The sequence below is a fragment of the Wasmannia auropunctata genome, unplaced genomic scaffold (genome assembly GCF_000956235.1).
Source record: "Wasmannia auropunctata unplaced genomic scaffold, wasmannia.A_1.0 LD336026.1, whole genome shotgun sequence".
Classification (NCBI taxonomy): domain Eukaryota; kingdom Metazoa; phylum Arthropoda; class Insecta; order Hymenoptera; family Formicidae; genus Wasmannia; species Wasmannia auropunctata.
In genome coordinates this window covers 2,281,457-2,303,351 of record NW_012026864.1, presented here as the reverse complement: position 1 = coordinate 2,303,351, position 21,895 = coordinate 2,281,457, and the positions used below count along the sequence as shown (strand labels likewise).

At 37.2% G+C, this 21,895-nt stretch overlaps 3 protein-coding genes across 10 annotated transcripts in view; 1 reads left to right on the top strand and 2 right to left on the bottom strand.

Annotated features, from left to right (window-relative positions):
* Positions 1–126: 126 nt before the first annotated feature.
* Positions 127–7,326, bottom strand: LOC105452835 (putative elongator complex protein 1). 3 transcript variants are annotated; one of them, XM_011694310.1, is made up of 13 exons: positions 7,099–7,326; positions 5,794–6,450; positions 4,431–4,859; positions 3,850–4,350; positions 3,546–3,772; positions 3,057–3,463; positions 1,870–2,980; positions 1,560–1,753; positions 1,164–1,425; positions 896–1,032; positions 589–743; positions 448–511; positions 127–310 (listed from the first exon to the last, which is right to left on the bottom strand). In XM_011694310.1, exons 2-13 carry the CDS (start codon positions 6,253–6,255, stop codon positions 249–251), a joined length of 4,011 nt encoding a protein of 1,336 aa, XP_011692612.1. In that variant the 5' UTR covers positions 6,256–6,450; positions 7,099–7,326; the 3' UTR covers positions 127–248. The 3 variants fall into 3 exon arrangements, with proteins under 3 accessions (XP_011692612.1, XP_011692610.1, XP_011692611.1); XM_011694308.1 differs by having other exon boundaries at positions 448–743; XM_011694309.1 differs by having other exon boundaries at positions 127–511.
* A 164-nt stretch (positions 7,327–7,490) lies between these two features.
* On the top strand, positions 7,491–12,061 carry LOC105452832 (ubiquitin-conjugating enzyme E2 N). Of its 6 annotated transcripts, none has more exons than XM_011694305.1 (3): positions 7,491–7,560; positions 9,571–9,830; positions 10,307–12,061. In XM_011694305.1, the coding sequence occupies exons 2-3, from the start codon at positions 9,586–9,588 to the stop codon at positions 10,515–10,517; spliced, it is 456 nt and encodes a 151-aa protein (XP_011692607.1). In that variant the 5' UTR covers positions 7,491–7,560; positions 9,571–9,585; the 3' UTR covers positions 10,518–12,061. The 6 variants fall into 6 exon arrangements, with proteins under 6 accessions (XP_011692607.1, XP_011692606.1, XP_011692602.1 ...); XM_011694304.1 differs by lacking the exon at positions 7,491–7,560 and adding an exon at positions 7,567–7,920; XM_011694300.1 differs by lacking the exon at positions 7,491–7,560 and adding an exon at positions 7,927–8,334.
* Positions 12,062–12,822: 761 nt separating this feature from the next.
* Positions 12,823–21,895, bottom strand: part of LOC105452834 — an 18,344-nt gene continuing 9,271 nt past the window's right edge. Inside the window, exons 12-16 of the mRNA XM_011694307.1 lie at positions 19,714–20,049; positions 19,107–19,112; positions 18,584–19,018; positions 17,837–18,310; positions 12,823–17,663 (exon numbers count right to left, since the gene is read on the bottom strand). Of these exons, the coding sequence (XP_011692609.1) occupies positions 17,592–17,663; positions 17,837–18,310; positions 18,584–19,018; positions 19,107–19,112; positions 19,714–20,049 (1,323 nt within the window). The 3' untranslated portion in view covers positions 12,823–17,591. The remainder of the gene's footprint in view (positions 17,664–17,836; positions 18,311–18,583; positions 19,019–19,106; positions 19,113–19,713; positions 20,050–21,895) is intronic.

Sequence of the window (21,895 nt, the reverse complement as noted above, 5' to 3'; positions counted from 1 at the left end):
AATTTAGGTGTTTAATATATGCATGACTATTTTAAGATTAAATTCAAGTAGCTATTATATTTAGGTCTCATTAGTTGCAAATTTAATTATACGATATAGATTAAATTACTAACTATATACAACATCTTTGTAAATAAAAAAACTAAATTACTATAATTTATTTGTATTACATCAGTCTCGCATATTATGTGATAACGTTTTTCTTACATTCATAGATTAATACTAGAAAATATTAAAAAAAAAAATTTCTAAAAAATATTTAGTTCACGTGATGGTCTCTCGGCCTCAGGTGGAAACATTATGCAGCGTTCTGAAAAAAAAAACAAAAAAAAAAAAATAAAAATAAAATAAAAAGTAAAAAGATTATTAAAAATCAAAATGAATGCAAGAAATATGAATCTGCTGTATATTTTGTGACTGCAGTAGGTTGATACAATGAATACTTACCCATTAATTTAATGGGTGCAAGAATTTCTTGAAGCTGTCCTTGTGTATAACTTGCTCTTTTTTCCTGTAAATAAATTGAAAAATGTAAAGCGCAACATCATTCAGAAATCGCTGGAAATACTTTTTGTATTGATTACTTACTATCTCAGCTAAACTTGTAGGAGCTGATCTGTCCCAAATTTCAGATTTGCTACTTTCTATCAGTAGAAAGAATCTCTTTTGCTTCTCTAAGATCTCGGATGCGCTTATATCAAATTCGAATCGTACTAACGCTTGTGTCAGTTCGAGCCATTCATCTGCAAATAAAAATTTAATTGTTAAAATATTAAGATCAAAATGTATAGTTGGATTATAATTGAAATATATTGTAAAAAGTTTATATATATTCCGCGATTTCTTTGATAATGTTGTGATATAATAGGAATTTGTATCGCCTTTGTAGACAAACCTCTATCCTTGTACGCATTGCTAATGATTTGATAGAGAGCGTGTATTAAGCTTATATCTTCAAACGTACTCCCTTCCTTTAAACTCAAAAGCTTTCTCGCTTGTTTCCTACGATTCTTACTTGACCGATAGCTTTTGCTAAAAAGATATTTTCATATTTTTCACATTAGGTATATAGACATAAAATCATATATGGCTACGATATACAAAGTGTGCTATTTACATATGTACTATTATGATAAACAAATTTAGAAAAAGTGTGTAAATACCTAGAAGATATCGATAATTGTGACATTCGACTTGAAACAGAATCTGCAATACTGATTGCGTCACTAATTGAATCTGGAATTTCTTTGTTAGATTCTGGTTCATCATCATAGGTCCTCTCATGTAATTGCATTTGTTTTGTTTTTAATTCCATTCTCACTACAGCAAGGCGTAACTTATATCTGAGAAACTCTTCCACCATTTTATTCAATTGTGAAAGCACATGTTCTGCATGTTTCTTTATTCCAGGTTTAATATGTGTCTCTATAAAATGACAGAAAATTCGAATATGTTATGTTTAAGTCTCACCTAAACTTTCGTGAAAATTATCACTCTTCTTACATATTATACAATAAATATAATAAATATTAATCTTAATTCTCGAACTAATTTCTAACCATTCAGATCCAAACGTTGAGCATCGTTCGCTATTCGTATCGCATGTTTCCAGATTCTTCCCTCACACAATAGCGCAACTGCTTCTTCGATATCATTTAAATATTCTTTTAATATCACAGCAGCATGTCCATATTTACGTTCGGCTTTCAAATGTTCAACTAGTACCTTATAACGTGCATGTAGATCTACTGGGCTGAAGAAATTAATTTTCATGTAGTACAGAATAACATATGATTAATTATAATGAGAGGATAATATTTTCTCTTTCATATATGCATGTACGAAAAAAAAAAGGAATTGTATTTTTACCTCAATTTCATTTCTTTTAATATTGCGATTACATCCTCCCAATTATCACTTGACATGCTAAAGTTTTGTATAGCTTTGTCAAGATCGCCACTTCTATAAAACATCATACCGGCTTCTGTATATTTCTGTTTACTTGATAAAAATTCCGCGTAAATTTCAGCCACCCTTTTATGATATACAGTGCCTGCCTCAAACATTCTTATTGCCATCGCGTACAAGTGCCAAGTACGTATTAAATTTAGGCATTCTTCAAACTTGCTTACATCCTTAGACAAGAACTCTAATGCTGATTCATAACGTTTGAGATACATATTAACAGAATACTTCATGTGATTCTCGTCTAATTTTTTCAAATTGTTCAAGAATGGAACATATTCTTTGGGATCCTTCGATGATTTGGAAGCTATGAACATTGCGAGTTCAAAATCATACATGCCTAATGCAACTTCGTACAACGTATCTATATTTACAAAATGCAGTAAACATTTCAGTGCACCGTGGGCAGATAAGGAAGAATCGCGTGGCGTTAATTTCTGTAAATCCTCCGACGTTTTGACTTGTTTTATCTTACTAAGTGCATTTTCCAATCCCTGTTTTTGTTGATTCTTCACCAGACTTATCAGTATCGGTTCTATCAAATCATCCGCATCGTCGCGTTTCTCCATGACCTCTCTTAATAATTTACAGATTTTGTCTACCTTATTAATCGCAGCTTTGTTACGTTCTGTGCCAGATTTGGCGGCGTGATCAGCGTAACAATTGGCGTACATCGTACTGACGACATCCTCGTTTTGTAATTCTGACAAGAACAGAGTCAACCAATTCGCTTTTTTATGTTGTACAATATCTTCGACGAATTTATTCACGTTATCCATAAACAATTGTGGATTATGATCGTATGTTAGGTTCAAGTTTATGCGTTGTTTAGTCATTATGTCAAACGCCACCCAATAATTACAGTTATTAAGATACAATTTTATTACGTGCAGTGTTAACGCCCTTGGCTGTATACATTCTAGATTCCCTCTAGGCATCTGTAAAATTATCTTTGACTCTTGTGGTATCGCTGCTATTATACAAGAACCCTTTTCGAGACGTCTTATGTAGATATCTGCAACGATACGTTTAAAGTCAGAAAAGTAATGCCATACACAGTAAGAGTGATTTATAAAAGTATGTATTATCACCTGAAAGTGACGTCTTGTTTATAGTATTCAACCAGGGCTTGACGGTCAAATCGTTTACCCTCAGCTGCTTTATACCAGCTTCGTTCGATGGAACACAAATCAATGTATCTTGCAGTGTTGTGAGAATTATGAAATCAGGATACACATGGAAACTTGTAATATTCTTGGCAATTTCCTTTCCGTCAACGAAGAAACTGTTGTCCAGAGACAGAGCAAGAATAACGTCTTTCGAATCAATTTTTATAACTTCCATTTGAACGCACAGCCTATCTAACGTTATATTTGTTGGATTAAATTTTCCATCCCGCGTGTACTTAAATATTTGCTCCTTCGCTTTTATGTAAGCTGTATTTGTGTCGGGGGAAGAAATTATATGCTCTATTGGATGATTCAAAGTATGAACTTCCCTTTAAAAAAAAAATTCAAGTTTAGACAATTGCTATTTTACACATCTTACAATCTAGGATGATAATGTAGGAAATTACGTACTCTATTCTGAGACGATCCTTAGAATGTGTCTTATTTAGAGATAAAACACACAAGAGATTAAAGTTGTTTGAAACTATGGCGAACAATATAATGTCTTCCGTAAACCATAAGAAATTATACGGGTAGTAATGGCGTTTAATGCTCAATACTTCATTCTTCATATCGTATAGTGCCAAAATGCCAAAATCAATATTACCCAAGTTTACATCTTCATAAATTAGTATGGCCTGCAACATATGATAAATTATATAACGCAATGATAAGTAAGACCTGTACGAATCATTATTTCGTTAAAATAAATTACCTTCGACTTTTTGAAATACGTCAACTTATTATTACATGAAACGGTACAGAATTCGTTGCAGTTTGTCGAAGATGACTCATTATTAATATTTGGCGCAAAAACAATTGCATTTTGTGACTCCGAAGTTTGCAAATATAATTGCGCCATTGGCGGTGGAACAATTCCATCTTTAAAACTAGTAACTAAAATATTGTTTCCCTCAATAACGCCAACCACACTTTTGTCATTCTCAGTTTTGCCCCTGCTATGATTCACGCACCAATTAAACGAATAGAAAGCGAGCTCTTTCGTCGTTAAACAAATCAATTCCTTTTTATCGATATCTTTGTTGCTCCATGTAGCATACAACAGTGGACTCTCCACAGAAAAGACGAGAGTTTGCTTAAGATACCAATGACAATTATTTTCAGTCCACAGTTGTATCAGCGTGGTATTAGTTTCTGATTGGTGGCAAACAACAGCCAAAATATCTAAACATGGTGACGAGAGCAGATCCTTCACCTGTAAGATACCTGTTCAATGAAACGTGTAATTTTGCAAGGCGATCTTTAAAAATTTACATATTTCAATATTCGACATACCTTTGCTTCTTGAGGCTTGAAGGGAAGTGTCAAATCCGCGTATTTAAGGCCGTTCTTCTCAAAAAATGCAATAACATATTTATCGTCCGATACTTGGGGTATGGCAATCAGACCTCCGCACGGACTCCAGACTATACATTCTTCCAATCCGTTCATTTTATCGCTGGTAGAACACAATACACCTTCCCTGTCGAATATCTTGAATTTTCGAATTTTCGTTTCCTTGTGCAGAAAACTGACGGCGAATAAGGCACCATCGTTGCGCCAAGTGATTCGAGCAAGACCGTCGTCGTGCTCATTTGGCGTTAGTTCTATCGGTTTAGCTTGAGCCGCCGCTTTACCCACTGAACCATGGAACTGAGTTTCCTTCTTACCCCAACCAACAGTAACAAATTCATTCTGCCCGAACTCATCTGAATATAAATCTACCTGCAAAGTAATCTAAAGTTTAGTATACAGGGAACAAATCTATAATACAATCGAACGAAAGATGATATGTTGTACGTACAAAAATCAAGAAAATCAAAAGTATAGAATAAACTTTTTTTTATAAACAAAAGATAAAAGATACTAAATAATTTAATGCCAAAGCAGTCACTTGTTAAACAAAATCCGAACATGAACTTAACATTTTATCAAAGGGAGATGTGAAAAAATAATAGAATACAGAAAAAAGGAAGGTAGAAAGAATACATAACAAGTGATATGAAACTGGTAATGAATAGATTGGAGGACACAGATCTGATTAGGAAGGAAATACAAATAGACGAGTAAGTAATAAGATAGATGCAAGGGCACAGAGATTAAAAAAAAAATATTTAAAGAGAAAGGGTAGTGATTTGAGAAAGTGTTGAAGAGAAATAAAAGAAAAACTAAAAGCATATCAAAATGGAAAATGATTAAGAAAGAAACATATCAAGATGGAAAATGGAAAGTTTTGAAAAAAGAAAAGAATGAATTTGAAAAAAAATGGAAAAAAGATAAGGAGAGAATAAGTAGGGAATTAATAAAAAAGAGAAATTAAAAGGAGAGGAGAAAGAAAATTAAAAACTTATAGAGACAATAGAAAGATGAAAAGAGAGTAATCCAGAGTATTTGAAAAAAATAGCGAGATTTAAATTAGAGAATGAAGTAAACGATTATATTGCAAAAAAGAGAAAAACTGTGTAGACTAGGATTTCTCAAACTGTCTTGTGTAGATTTCGATCAACATTTGAAAACAAAAAGAATGATTTTTCTCTAGAAAACCAAAATTTAACTCGCACTAAAAGACTGTCAAAAAGTCAAATGAACGACAAATGATAAGTAATGACAAACGCCAAACAACATTTAATAAAAGTTTGGTTTAAAATTAAGGCATTACCTTTGACATTATGTGGAAGGTTGATACCATAGTGATTACCATTCCTGTATTTGTCACACCAGCAATGATTCCATGATCCGGACTAAATTTCATACACTGTAAGCCACTATCGAGATTTGTATTTAAAACATTGTAAGTAATGTGATCCTGATCTATCATCTCGATTTTGGCAATATCGCCTGACTCGAAGGCACAATACAATTCCTGCAGATTGACACAATAGTCCATTGCGACTATTTTGGAAGAACAATACTGTCTATTGTCTACACAGGTAACATCTGCCTCTTCGACTGAAGATGGTATTGCATGGAGATGATCGCCCAATAGAACGTAAATGTCGTTGTAACTTGTATTGATAGCACATTGTATGTCTCTCAAGAGTTCTCGATTAGACGCAACTTCTACGTTTTGCAAAAATTTGAGACTTCTACTATTTACTTGGCAAACTGTTAGATTTTTCATGTTTCTCTTATCGACAGATAAACGATGCGACAAATTTATTTCAACTCTTCACGAATTTTTTCTCTTCTCATCTGGAAACTCCACCAGATATTATTCAGGTGTCTTCAATCCGTTGTTGAAATTATACAGCAGATAAGTCCTTATTCTTGTTCTAGATCTCGTTTACTTCAACGAACTGTTAATATTTGCCTGTATCTGTAATTAATTTTGAAGTATGACTTTTGATTTTATCGAGTAAACAAATGTATAAGGTAAAGGCTTATATAACTGCAAAGTTGCATTGTTAAAAAAAAAAAAAAGAGTATTAATTTTAGTCTCTAGTTGAATTTGCCTAAATTATTCTTATCCTTCTTTCTTTGAAAATGGCCTCTAATTCCCTAATCAGATCTGATTTTATCAAACTTAAAGCTATGTCGTAATTGTAACGTAATTTAAATATATTGGCCGCGTTCAGCAGGACGTTTATTTTGCAACTGTGCTGTTTGAAGCGCTAATTGAATAATATTTTTTAATCTATAAAAATATCTATCTCAGCAAAGAAAACTCTCAACAGTTGTACAATACACATTTTGTTGAACGCGACCATTTACTTCTTTTTCTATAGTAAATCAAAACTAATTTAAAAAACATACAAAATATAACCTATTTGATTCGAACCGTAATTAAACTTATTATATATAATAATAAATAAAATATGGATTGCATTGTCAAACATTCATAACATAATTGTAGTTTTAACTACTAATTGCACTTTTTTATGAGCTCATATTGCTTTAACTATTTTTTAAATAAAATTATATATTGTACAATACATATATATATTTATACAAATCGTTTTAAAACCTTTAAGTCTTCTTCTTCTTTCTTTGGTAAAGGAAGCCGATTCCCAAGTCAAGTCCGATTTGGTCAGTCGTAGTACGGGAAGAATAAACAGAGATTACGAGATTATTATTATCCAACTCCGGTATTAAAAGCATTCAGCCTTCAAAACCTTCAATCTCCACGGAGTCCCACGTGTTTATGGAAAAGGTTATGGTTAGGAGGTTAGGATCCGCATCCATAGAGTATAACCTAGAGTCTAGACCGACCGCTGACCAGGCTTCGCTTGTCGCGCAGCGACGAGTGGTCACGTGATCGTATTTTGTCCGCTTTCTCCAGCGGGCCCCTTATGTCGATATGCGGTTCGCCATCTAACAAAACGCGTACGCCCAGACCCAGAGGGAGCGCTCTTTCCCGTCGACTCGACGCCGCCGGGGATCTCGTGGCGCTCTAGCCTCTCTCGTGATTCCATGACTTCGTAGTTCGGTGAGTTCGGTGACGCTGTGCTCTCCGCGACAACGGGGCGAGAATAAAGGATATCGGCGAGCGGGGTGTACACATACGGGTGTATCGCGCGCGTGCCGACGAGTTGATTCGCGCGCGCGAGTGAATAGAAGCATCCGCGAGTGATAGACGGGATAGAACGGACGGACGAACGAACGGATAAACGAGAGAGCGGAGATAGAGAGCGAGAGCCAGCGAGCGAGCGAGCAAGCAGCGCCATCAAGCAGCGTGATAAAATGAATCGCGAGAGCGGCGTGAGGCTGTGAGAGGGGACCACCGACCGAAGTCGCAAACCAGCCGACCCGACCACCAGCCGTGCGCGGTCGCGCTACGTTCACGCACGTAGGGTGGAAATTAAATTAGCGGCGGCTGCCGATCGAGCGCTCCGCGGTCCACGCACCCGTGGATCACCGGCCGGTTGGATTCCACCTCCCTCCTCCTCCTCCCTCCCTCACCCCCCCTCCTCCGGAAAGTCGGTTGCGAGAGGCCGACGACTGCCGACGACGAGGACGACGGCGGCGGCGGCGGTGGTGGTGGTGACGACGACAACGACGACGACGACGACGACGACGATTAGCCAGGGGAACGAGCGCGAACGAGCGCGTTAACGACGACTGCGGCGGCGACTGAAGGTTTCTAGAAGAGCACGAGGTGGACCTCGAGGGAGAAGCGGTCGCGAGGGGAAAAGAAAAAAAAAAAACTGCCGGAGGACTCGCGCGAGACCGACTTGCGAGCTTTTAACGTAGGAAATATACCGTACGTATCCGCGTGCGGGCGGTACGTCAGCCGTCGCTACGTGTGTGTGTGTGTGCGTGTGTGAGAGTGTGCGTGTGTCGTATCGGACCCCGATAACGGCGAGCCGGAGCGACCAGACGGATCGCTTGCACGGCTACGTCACGCTTGCACCCTTTGTTTATGCGATCGGATGCGCGCGATCCGTGCGCGCTATCTTCTTTCTTTCCCTCTCCCTCTCTCATTCTCTGTTTCTCTGACGCGAAAAACCGTGGGTACGATCCTCGGATTTTGCCCCCCCCCCCCTCTCCACCCCCGGATTTATCGCGCGCGCGCGCGAGCGCCTGTTTATCATCCTTAACATCCCCGAGAGGGATTCACGTTTACGCGGTTTTCACGACGTCCCGTGTTCGTTCCACACTCGGCAACGAACACCGTGCACTTGCGCGCACGCATACACGCGTATTTTTTCGCGCGCTCGCGCGCGCACACACGCACGTAAACGCACACGAGTGTACCGTGCGCGCGTACGTGCTCCTCCGATTCCTCTCGGTGTGGAGCAAAGCTGTCAACGCTGTCAACTCGTACTTCGTAGCCGATCGCCGTACGTCCGTTTTACCCGTCGACGAGTCGGCCGCGAAAGAGAGAGAGAGAAATTATCGATCCCCCGCCTCCTCCCAACACACATGTCAGGATATCCGGTTTGTAAATCGCGGTGTGAAACGACCGCCCGACGGCCAGCATTGTGTTTTGTGTAGAAAGGGTGGGAGAGAGAAAGAGAAGAAGTTCTCCCGATGGTATGCGAGAGATGCTGACGAAGTGACTCGAGACGATTTTCACGTCAGCGCGACTGTTTCTTCGTTGATTTAATGAGACGGTTTTGTAACGAAGTAAAAAATACGTTTTGTTGAGTAACAATTCGTTTGCGAACACGAATCGTTAAATCTCCAACGTGACATTACAATTTGTCGCGACGGTGGTCGTTAGATCAAAATTTCGCATATCACACGTATTCGTTAAAAAAAAAAGGATAGAAAAGAAAATACAGAGTGGCTCTTTTGTTTTTTTCACATGAATTTTGTTAACTTAAAAAAAAATTGTAAAATTGAGGTATTTTATTGAGTAAAATTTCGCGATAGTGAAAAACGAATGATGAAGGCGTAATTTTGAATTTTAGATAAACTTTTGAATTTTTCAATTTCACATATTTTTCATAAGGCCAATCTTTAGTAACTTTTTGCACATTTCTTTTTCTCACAGATCATTGCGTAAACAATGGCAGCGTTACCACGGAGGATTATCAAAGAAACTCAAAGATTAATGCAAGAACCAGTTCCTGGTATCAGCGCTGTGCCAGACGATACAAATGCTAGATATTTTCACGTAATAGTAACGGGACCTGAAGATTCGCCATTCGAAGGTGGATTGTTTAAGCTCGAATTGTTCCTACCAGAAGATTACCCAATGTCTGCACCGAAAGTTAGGTTTATCACAAAAATATATCATCCAAATATAGACAGGTAAAGGTGGAAACTGTGATATGTCTTTTGGGTGGAATCATAAGTTCGTCCGATTTTTTCGAACAAAATACCAACCAAAAATGTTGTGTAAAGCATTAAATCTCTAATAACGCATGCTTTTCGTGCATAGTGCTTTAATGCTTAAAACATTTAAGCATTAAAGCGTTAGATGTAAGCATTTAAGTATTTAAACATTTGAGCCTCTTCTATTGACAAAATCAAACGAAGTTATGATCACACCGTATATCCTGAAAAATTTTACTTTTATGAAGTTATTTAGCATATCTTGTGCTTCGCACATATTTAAAAAATCGAGATATCTTCTTGACAGACGTAAATTTTGTTTAATGATACAATTATGAAACTCATATTTATGTTCAATAAGTTGAGCAATTGAAATAAAAATGATAAAGGCCGATAATCATGTTTTAGCGCGCTGTATTCCTTTAATATGATCTATCTCGATTTATTTATAGATTGGGCAGGATTTGCCTCGATATCCTGAAGGATAAATGGAGTCCAGCGCTTCAAATCAGAACAGTTTTGTTGTCCATACAAGCGCTCCTGAGCGCGCCGAATCCCGATGATCCTTTGGCAAATGATGTAGCTGAACTTTGGAAAGTTAACGAGAGCGAAGCGATACGTAATGCCAAAGAATGGACTCGAAGATACGCTATGGACAACTGATCTCAGCCTTGTCAGATCGCCCACGACAAAGCAAAGCGACGTTACTCCTACCTTTCCCAGACTTTTGATCACCTTACCCGCACCAACTGCGTATCCGGCACCTGTGTCCACAATTTTGCTATAAAAATAATAAAAGTTTTGTAAGAGTAAAACAGAATGGATATTTTCTATATCGTGGGGGAGATGCAAAGCACTGTTGGATTTATTCAAATCGCTCATTGAGAAAACTTCGTAAATATCTTCCTGCATTAACGTTGCGTATCTGCAAGAGGAAGCCTCTCTCTCTCTCTGTGAGAAGAACGCGGTGAGATATGTTACATAAGTTTGAAATTATATTAAGGAAGAGTATGCGACATACAATTCTTTCAATATACTGCTACGAAACTAGTGCAATTTGCAAATTATACTTCTTTTTCTTCCTAATGTATTATCTAAATAATGAAATTGAAAGATCCTATGTTTTGACATACGAATTCTTTTCTCTGAAACAAGTTTGTGTATGCTAACTGGTTGTCTCTGTCTAATACACCATAGATTTAAGTATCCTTGCATACATAGAATATATAGAGAACTATAAGATTGATCAGTAGTAGCTTATTATTTATCTCACATGTCTTATAGATAATATATTAAAGACGAGCCGGAAACATTTTCAATCTAAACTTACGCATTTCTCAACATCTGCAGTTATTTTATTGCGAGTTGTAGATTATTACCAAGGCTTTTTTTAATATGTAATAAGCAGAAACGCATATTCGGATACATTTGATTTGTACTCAGAAAAGTTTGAACTGTAAGTGAATAGAAATCTTCCATTATGTTAGTAATAATTGCCAATTAATTGCTTATAATGTGTAAATATAAGTAAGAAGAATAGAAAAATTCTTTATTACGTTTCCCAATGAATAAATTCTATTCATTAAGATACACTATACAATAAATTTTAACATAGAGAAAATTGATTCGATGAAAATGCATGAGAAAAAAAAATAATTATTTTATGACAATTGCTTATTTGAGGGAGACAATGTAAAATATATAGTTATACTACATACATATATACGTAAATATTTTCCATTTGATAAGTAAAATTAACGATTGTAACAGGAAATTGAACATACGCAAGAAATAGTTAAATTTGCATATATTGCACATTGTGTAATTAAATAGAGAAATAGTTGAAAAACTGATATCTTTGTAACAAAAAAAAAAACGGTGGCAAAGGAATAATAGTATATATATTGATAGAAATATTTAACGTAATTATCATAATGCATTGGCTCAATAAATTAATATTAATATCGGTATAATCGGCTTAATGAAAATGTCAATGGTTTGTACCTAACGTACGTTTTATTGCATCAAATGTGAGAAGTACAACCAGTTAGTATATGGACTATATCCTTAAAAAATGGGGACACATCGCATTAATACCTTGTTTTTTTTTAAATAATTACAACAGAGAGGTTTTGTAATTTAAGGACACGGGAATAGGTTAAAACAATTGTAGATAATCTGCAATAATAAAGAAATTATTATTAAGAGTTTGGGATATATAGAATAATTATTCTATTGTATCACGTTGTGCCAGTACGGTACGAAAGATTTTCCAAACACTACCATGGAAAAATTAACGTACATGAACTAATAATTAAGATTCAAAAAGGTTGAATACCATTGTATGTACATTTCCTCAAAAATAATCAGCAATTAATCATTTCAAGTATGTTAATGCCCTCTTTTTTTTTAATCATTTAATCGTTGCTTTACTGAAATATATTAATTATTAACGTATATAAATTAACTAAAATAAAATTTCATTTTAAATGAACTTCTATATTGCTGATTAGTAATAGAATATGGAAGCTAATGATACAACAATAAAGTATACTAACAGAAGGAGAACGATTTTAAAAATTAATTTCTTTTTTATAGGCATACAAATAGGCTTAAATGATGTCATTTTGTATTTATGTTATAACAAAGTGTATTAATGTCCTTGTCAACATTAACTCGGTGCTAAAATGGATATAAAGAAGCTCTCGTTAGGACATTTTAGAAGGGAAAGGAGTGGCTCATCGGGGCTTCTACTTGTCGCGATATTAATAGTTTAGATAATTTTAGACCGCTTTTATGAACGCTTCATAATGTATATACCTCATTACTTCACATGTCATGTGGAATATTTTGAAGAAATAAAAGCCTTTAAGAGAGAAAAGAAAAATCATGGAAAAGCTGCTACATCGTTTTCATCGACGCGTCGTATCTTGTGCTTCGAAAGTACAACAGACAAACTACGTCTGAATTTGAATTCAAAATTACATTTTATTGTATCTTAATATGGACTAGCATATACCATATACACATTCAATAGCTCACTTATAGTTTATATAACTTATTATACACTCACAAACATTGATAAAGACAGTCATGATATCTTGTAGCATGTTTCATGACTGGTGAAGCTACAGCGCAAGCTCTATATATGTGTGTGTGTAAGATATAATTATTTTTATTTATTATGAATGGCTGGGCTCTTTCTCAATTACTTCATAACGATTCTGACTGCAATTTGGGAATTTTTTTTTTTCTACCATTCATACTGACTTTGCACGATCATCATTCTTCATTTTGTAAGGCTCGATGATGCAAAACATGCTTTGTCATCAACGAAATATTCATCGTTAAATCAGACATTATCCGTCAGTGTCCTTGTTAAAGAGTTGTGACACAAATGTCTTGCAACGCTTGGAAATAATTACACGACGAAACCTCCTCATTTCGACGAACTGTATGCTTATTTAAATTTATATAAACGGAACAAGTTTACTAGATCTCCTCTCCTCGCATTCGTTCATATATAATATAATTTGCCAACAATCGTAGAAAATCTAGAAAAGAATTCTATAGAAAACGAATTTAGAGTGAAGAATATCAATAGAATATCAACAGATAATGTCAAATGAGCCTAAATATTTATTAATTATTATGCTCGTGAATACTTCAATAAGCCATAATTTAATAACTTATATGCCTTTAAGTTGTTAAGCTATTGTTAAAAAAAAGCTATTGGTTTTTTTTAATATAAAATTTGAGTTAACGAACGAAGACTGTAATAATGACGATTTAATAATATTACGTTTCATCTCTAACGAACGTACAAGTAATGACCACGCAAGGCCAGAGTGACAGTACAAGTTGCAGATGTTCATTATTAAAATGTGGCTAGACACATTCAGTCAGGGTGGCTTGCGATGGCTGAGTATTAACTTATGTATATATATATATATACTTTTCTTTATTTATATATTTATATATATATATTCATCTTATTCTTAGCGTAATGACTAGATAAGTTTCAGCCACCCAATATATAACACATCTTGTTTGATCCCATATATTATATTCATACCGCTCTGTGTTGCTCGTCGAATATATATGGTTAAAATTTCTATGCCAAAATTCATTACCCTAACGTATATAGGTCACGATTTATTCTAGACTCTGGTGATTCCGGCAAAAGAGATAATACTTTCTGCGTATTTAGATATTTTGTCCGCGATGAATGAAGGTCTCTCCTCAATGATATATCGGTTCTCCATGATATGCAATATCGTAATATGCTTCGCTACACCCGTCCTCAATGAAGTAATGGAATTACCATATATTTATATATATATATATATATATTTCGTGACATTTCTCACGTAACTATCCTCACGAGGCTTTCTGTGCGCAACGATTTACGGCATCGTGCCTTACTTTCGCTTTTACATCACTAAATATCATAGACAACGAAATTTTTTTTTTTTTTATATACATGCTCTCTATCCACGCGCCTCACAGAGAATTGTCCCGTAGGAAATATCGTGTCTATGGCAAATCAAGAGATCCTTGAACATAGAGTGTAATCGAAGAATCGACTTAAATTTAGATACGAAGAGATCCATGTCCGCTATTATGTGTCGACAAAGCAGAAAGAGATGCCCATAACACATGTTCGAACCTTCCAAAATTAAATTCTAGTTTATTTGTTACAAAATTAGCGTTCCTCGTCATTTAAACAAGTATGACTTTATTTTTTACAGTACGCATTATGACACTATGTGAACACAAATTCTATGACTTATACCGGGCCGTTTAAAAAAGAAGAGTTCAAGACTTTGGAGAGCGTACTCGTTGAAAGAGAAAGACGTTTAATTAACATATCTCGAAAATCTGATCTTTCTACAGATAGAAACAATTCTCGATGTCGGACAACGTCGAGCGCGACCTAATTGGTTCTATCTCCGAAAGGATAATTTTCTTCATATTTATTAGATACCTTTTACATACGTAATATTTATTTAAACGTCCTACTTAATCCTATGAACGCTTTCTCTTTAAATGCCCTGTATACCTAAATGACGTGTGAAGTGTAGACAACACAGGCTTAGACTTTTTGCGCAAATTAAGATACATCGTTCCTTAAATAAATCGCACATCCTGTGACAAAATGACTGAATAATTTTTCAGTTTGTCGAAAATTTATGCGCCGTTCCGTCGTTTTTACGCCTCACTACTTAATGTACTTTGGCATTGAAATTTTATATCAGACATCAGGAATCTCAAAGTTTGTCATCGCACACTTCTTGATATTTGAAGCAGAATAGCTCGAAGGTGAGAAATTTTCAGCAAAAATAGATAAAACTTAGATTAGTATGGCATATAGTATTTATATAGAAGAGAACGTATTTTTTCTTCTTTTATACTTTTCTAGTAGTACGACTGTAGAGAGTCACGTTTTCCCTGGAATTAGTAATTTTTTTTATCTTATTGGGTTACACACATAGAAGTGAGTCAGTCTGTTATATTTTAGAAGAAACTTTCCATTGACGAGAAGAGTTACATGAGTCGGGAGAAGCTAGATTTCATTTTGTATGCCTATATCCAGTGAAGCCACATTAAGTCGAGCACAATTTACATATTTTATATGTAAGTATTATACATGGTGAGTGAAGACTTACTGCAAGCCGATACGGGTAAGGTGCCGTCTACAAGCCTTTTTACGATTAATTAGGATTATCTTTATCAACTAAACTTTTACGAACGCGAAAAACAAGTGTAATTAAAAAGGAACTCCATTCCGCTAAATTAGATCGGTAGATAGGAATAGATCGATAGAAAGATTTTTAAAGCGTTCTTCACCAATCCTTCATAGAAATCTTTAAAACGAGATGAGATCACTTGAAAACACTATTTTCTAAATTGAGATTTCTTTGGAATGGCGTGAGAAAATTTTCGTAAGACGTGAAGATATCTAATCGATAAGTATTTAAACAATTGTCAGTGATAGTATTATGAGCAGCACGTATGTACCATGAATTTTAAGATAAAGATTTAATTACAGTTAAGGATTCAATGAAAGTGATGTTGAATTTCTATTGAAACGAGCGGAAAATTTATAAAATATCAAGAGACGAAAAGGAGAGGAAGAAAGAGAGAGAGAGAGAGAGAAAGAGAGAGCTAAAGGACGTAAAGTGTATGTTGCAAAATTTAAAGGTCTCTACTCTAAAGTGCCTAAATCGAGTGCGATCTTACGTCTATAAAATCTAGACTCTTAAATACACAGCCATTTCTCAACATTTATCAATATGTGATCGAAGAAGCGAACGATTAATGTAACATACTGGGGACAAGATGACTTTTGCAAGCTTACAGTTGACTATCATCCGCGAGAAACAAATCTTACGCAAATACACACACGCACACACGCATATTTTCCCGAAAAATGCATACTAACTTCAAATGTTAGAAAATTGTGCACTTACGAATATCGCAATATTCGGAGCAAATAAAACTTAACTTTTTTTTTAATTGTCTACTTTCTCGCGAGTGATAGCCGTTTACGAAGCATAATATGAAGGACCTTTAAACGTCGCTTCGAAAAATAATATCGTGCGATGTGAACGTGCCGCGTTACGATTTCATCTTCGGTACAGGTGAGTATTATAGCATCAGATAAAGCGATATGTAGGCATACATGGATGTCAACGAATCAACATTTTGTGTCCACTGACATTTCCGTGTATATTCGACGAACACGCAATTAATTTTTACCTCTTGCCGAAAGTCAGCTTAAACGGTATTGCAAAACGAATTAATCTACTGTCGTTTAAAAAAAAATCCCTCTCGTACAGAATACATCACTGTGCTCTTCTATATAATTACTATGGCGTTGTTTATCACGAGATTTTACGCGTCCGAAGTCTACTACGGTAGATAGTAATTTTTAGTACAAATTAATACACTCGGGGCGTCGCGCCGCAAGTATTCGCCGGCCTTAAGGATAAAAAAGATTAAATAAACGCTTTAGCTTAAAGTGTCTCCACAGAGAGATAGAGGGAGATCCTTTTTATAAATATTACTACGTCATTAAACTACGTAATATACAGTTCCAGCCCTGCTCCAGCTGTTGGTAAAGAGCTTTGTGCTATTTATAATCATGTGTGCAACTCTGCATCATTTGCATCACCTATCATCTTCCTTGGCGCGAATAACGCGATTCTCTGTAACATCCACTTGCGTACTGAAAATCAATATTTTTCTCCCCCTCCCCCCCTCCCGCCGTCGTTTCGCTAAGACACGTAATAAATCAAACGCCTGAGCAAATCGCGGCAATTTCGCCGCAATTTTTGCACCGTTCAGACAACAAATCGAACCACCGGCATCGACGTAACGCAATCGCGGCCGGCGATTGAAACAATATATCTCGCAAGATATTTCAGGGAACATATTTATGTTACAGAGAATCCCATTGATTAGTACTATACGTATATCTCTTACAATAATTGATAATCATATAAATTATGCTTGAGTATAGATATTTAGTAACGTTTCTGCGACGTACCTATGTAGGTCTCGTTTACTAAGCAGGAGCTGGCAAATGTATCGAATCGTCCCATAAGAATCGAAAACACAAAGCGACTTGCATAGAATAACCTGTACAGTAAAAGGTAGGTAGCGGATAGTACGGTAGTGGATGGTGGATGTATTGTCTGTTCACTACGCATCAGCCAGGCAACTGAACGCTTTTTATATGTACACCGGAGACTCCTGGCCGGTCAACAGCCTAAACATCGACGTGGGCATCGTTTTCATCAGAATCTAGAAAAGAAAGGAAAAAAGCATTTTTTTAAATATATATATATGTATATACCGTATTGTAAATACCAATCGTGTATACCTCCCGATATCGATTCGGTCGAAGTGTATGAAGAGCGCACACAAAGCACACACATTAAAAGCGCCGCGTTTCAGTTCTACGCGCTCATACGTACCTCTCCCACTGACGTAGCCAGGAGATTAACAATCTTTTCGTGCGGTACAGCAACAACACTCTGATTATTGATTTCAATTATCCTATGGCCCACTCGTACGCCGCCCCGCTCGGCGATACCACCCCTCAATAGACTACATATCACCCCGTTCTGTACACTAAATCCTAACTGATACTTCGTGTCGGGTCTCTTGATTTTCACTTCGACCACAGGTGCACACGGCACGACAGTCAGCTTGACGACCGTTTGATTCTTCGAGTTCTTTATGTAAGTCTGACACGTGGACAAAGGCAGGCCGACTAACGATACGCCGTTAATCGCTATTATCTGATCGCCAATGTTAAGCTGGCCGCAACGTGCGGCGGCACCGGCCGGCGCCAGATTCGCTATGACTACGGTTGGCAGCATCGAGCCCCATCCGGACTCAACGATCACAACACCGAGGATCTCTCCCTTCGCCTTCGGTACCACTACCTGAAAAGCAGAAAAATCTTTACTCCAAAATGCGATTACGAAAAGTTTCCTTACAGGTCGATCGCGACACAATTGACATCCACGTTTCCCGGGGGTGAAATTAATTCGATTTTCAGAATTCACGAGAAACGTGATGTCTATCGATAGCTCCGACGAGTTTCGGCGAATCGACAGGAAAGCCATCTTCCTCGAACCGTCAGAATGTAGATGTCCCTTTCCCTTTCCGAGTTTTAGCAAATTGAAAGAGCGTAACGCGCAAATTCCGAAAATTACCTCTTTCTGCATCTCCTTCTTCGCGAACATCTGCAGCTCGTCGCCGAATATCTCCTGCGAATTGAGCACCTCCTGGTAATCCATCTCCTTAACGAAGCTATGATCCTCTATCCCGTTTGCCTTTAGGAACTCCATGTAAGCTACTTGGAATGCTTGTCCGATACTTTGTGCTATAAATTGAGCCTCCTCGCTTTCGAAAACGTGGCATATCATCTTCGGAGTTCGGTTGATCTTTGGTACCTCTTCCATTTCGTGCGGCACGAAGCGTCGCCGTGCCATCAGCACTACCAGATCACCGATGTCCGCTATGTACGAAATCGTGCGTAACGCGTGATCCATCATGATCTCCTTCAGATCGGTGTTGAGAACCATGATCTTCTCCGTCGAGATGAAGAGATCTACCTCCGTGCTTGGCTGAGTGTCACCGTCCGGTGCCTGTAGGACACACGTTTTCAGAAAATTGTTGCATATGAATTTCTACGCAAACGTTTCGTATACATTTCGCAAAATGGAATATACGTACCAGCGCCTATCATAAGGAAGCAGCATGTGTGACAAAGTAGAGATAAACAGGTAATTAATTATAAGTGTATAATATGTAGGGTATATATGTATAATATATTAGTATTTTAACCCATACAACGCTTAACTGCTAAAATAAGATAGATAGTGCACGATAGTGTAAAACGGTTGATAAAACGGTTGAGCATAATCATTAACGGCGCTATCACAAACCTGAGAGTTTGAGAGATAAAAATCGCCTAACTTTGACGCAACATTTAACTTGCAAGAGACTCGTCGACTATGATTTATGAAGAATGTGCATTTGTACGCAGGTAATATACGAGTATTCGTAAACTGAAAAGTGCATATTACGGGAAATTGCTGCGGGTTTTTTTTTTTTTCGTGGCCGAGAGAAAATAAAATTGTCAAGCCGAGAAGATGAAATGGTCGATATATAAGAAGGTTTTGAGCCTCTCATCGGTTATTATATAAATCAATAAGAGGGATGAAACGGTCGAACGACTGCTCTTGTAAGAGTCAAAGGGCAGTCGATCGGATTTAACAGCGAAAGGGGGGAGGGAGAGAGGGGGGGGGGTTGTCTGGGATGAAGGGCAATGAGGGCGGACCTTTATTTTTGTCACAGCCTCCTCCACCATGTGGTTCTTAAGGCGCTTACGCCGTTTACGTCCCCCTTCCTCTTCCACCTCCACCGACCCGAGAAACTGTAGTCTGAAAACGGTTGTGGGCCCCAAGCAGCCACTACTGATCGGGGCCAGTTTCGGCTGGGCCCCAAGCGCTTGCGACTCGGACTGGCCCCCACCAGAAGCGCTTCCTATAAGTTCTTCGCTCGAGTCGCAATCGTCTTCCTCTAGGCTTCCTTGCGAGGCAATGCTGCAGCGACCATACCCATGCTGCCCCCCATAGTTTAAGAGTGTTGCCTGCATCGGCACTGGCCCATCATCCTTCCGTTATGTACGCGCCAAACAAACAAACAAACAAAGGCTCTGCTAGTCACATTGCCACGCACCACCGACAAGAACGAGAGGCAAAAGAGCCAATGTTCAATTGAGTTCTTGAGTTGCTTATTACCAAAAATACTGCTTTACTTTTCTCTTATGCACAGTGGTCATGCACTTGTGTGTACCTCTATCGTATGCCGCGGTCATCAAGTCATTCAACACATATATAAATGCATTAGTCCGGTAGCATATACACTTCCGCACACGATGCGACCTTCATTAATGCAATTTTGCCTTCGGACAAGCTCACGGTGTTCTGGAAGCTGTGCAACGTGCAAGCGTTATATTCTATATGTTACAGAATGGCAAAAGTCGACGGACGAGCACACGCGGATCCGCTGCAATTGTAATTCGAGAACGCGTTGGTAGCGATGTATACTGCGTGTTCGGCTGTAAAGTCTCTTTAAGCGTTTATCCAGCAACTCAGAACTCGAAGCACGATAAGGCTCTGTTAACGCGATGATCGAATCGAGTTTTTCTTTTCAATCAGCCAATTTTGTCTAATTTCATCTTGAAAATGAACAGTAAAAAAAATACAAGCAATTGACCGCACATAGAATTATTAATTTCCGCAATAATAATTAATTTCGACTCAAAGCCGTCTTTTCAAGCAAATATAGAAATCTGGATGCAAGCGTGAATAAAGTTCTTTTGTTGGCGCTATTCAAAAGCATGAAGTAAGCACGAACTTCAAGGCGACTTATTGAAAAGCTATATCGAGATATAACGTACTTTAATGAGATATTAATCGTCAAGACATTTTAACAAACTATTAATTGTAAAATAAATTCTTCAATTCTTAATGTTCTCTCGTTATTTACAGTGCTTATATTAGAGCACAACTTAGCAGTCTTGCAATTAAACAAATTATCATGCATACACTATTGAAAGAATTGATTGATACTACAACTCCTGCTCTTAATATCATCGATTTTTATATATAATAAATTAGATTTTTATATTTAATAAATTAGAAATTATTTTCATAATGCATATTCAATCGTGAAAACGGTAATTTCTATCTCGACGTTTGATTGATATGCAACTAAAAATTCTTGCAGCGACAAAAAAAGAATCGCAATCCTGGTCTACTCAACTAGATAAGATCTGACTTCATGCGACAACATCACTTAAAAAAATTTAGCGATCTATATTTCTGAAAAATCGAATTGAATGAACGAATGTATAAAGGTGACTAATCACGCTCAATCTTGTAGGATACTGTCAGAATATCGTAGTACTCATCGAGCTATCGATTCGATATAATCAGATATCATATCTCTTTGAAGCTTGAAAATATGATATGAACGTTCAATGAAATTTCTCGCAATTTCTCAAGAATTTGCCTAAAACAGAGCCGTCTGTTACACTGCACCTAGATTTGTTTCTCGCGTACCCAGTTTTCTTCCTCTCTAACCGACGGGTTGTGCAGCAAGTTGTTGGATTTCTTTTGCAAGACATAGTTGTGAACGTAGTTACTGAGTAGACTAACATCTCCCGCGGGTATACGGTATTCTTTTTGTGCGTAAAGTTGATCAAGAATCTACGGGAAAGCGGACATAGCAAGCGGACAGCAGATATACAGGGTGTCCCAGAATTGGCGCATTCGGAGTACAGGACGTTATACTTTGTGCTAAAAGGAACAACTTTTTCCTTTAGCAAATTTTGATCTGACAAGTAATTTTGGCAGGAGAGCTGGTTAAAGTTAACGAATAATCGCTTTTATCCATGCGGCGCTCAGGGTCGGCGCGCGCTCCTCCATTCACTTGTTCCTAATCCTTGGCTAATA

Bases quoted from the DNA above. Each gene is read 5' to 3' on its own strand.
- LOC105452832 (XM_011694305.1), top strand. From the start codon at position 9,586: ATGGCAGCGTTACCACGGAGGATTATCAAAGAAACTCAAAGATTAATG. The intron at 9,831-10,306 runs GTAAAGGTGGAA...ATTTATTTATAG, and splicing joins TATCATCCAAATATAGACAG to ATTGGGCAGGATTTGCCTCG.
- LOC105452835 (XM_011694308.1), bottom strand. From the start codon at position 6,255: ATGAAAAATCTAACAGTTTGCCAAGTAAATAGTAGAAGTCTCAAATTT. The intron at 2,981-3,056 runs GTGATAATACAT...GTATCGTTGCAG, and splicing joins AAACAAGACGTCACTTTCAG to ATATCTACATAAGACGTCTC. The intron at 744-895 runs GTTTGTCTACAA...TTTTATTTGCAG, and splicing joins CAATGCGTACAAGGATAGAG to ATGAATGGCTCGAACTGACA.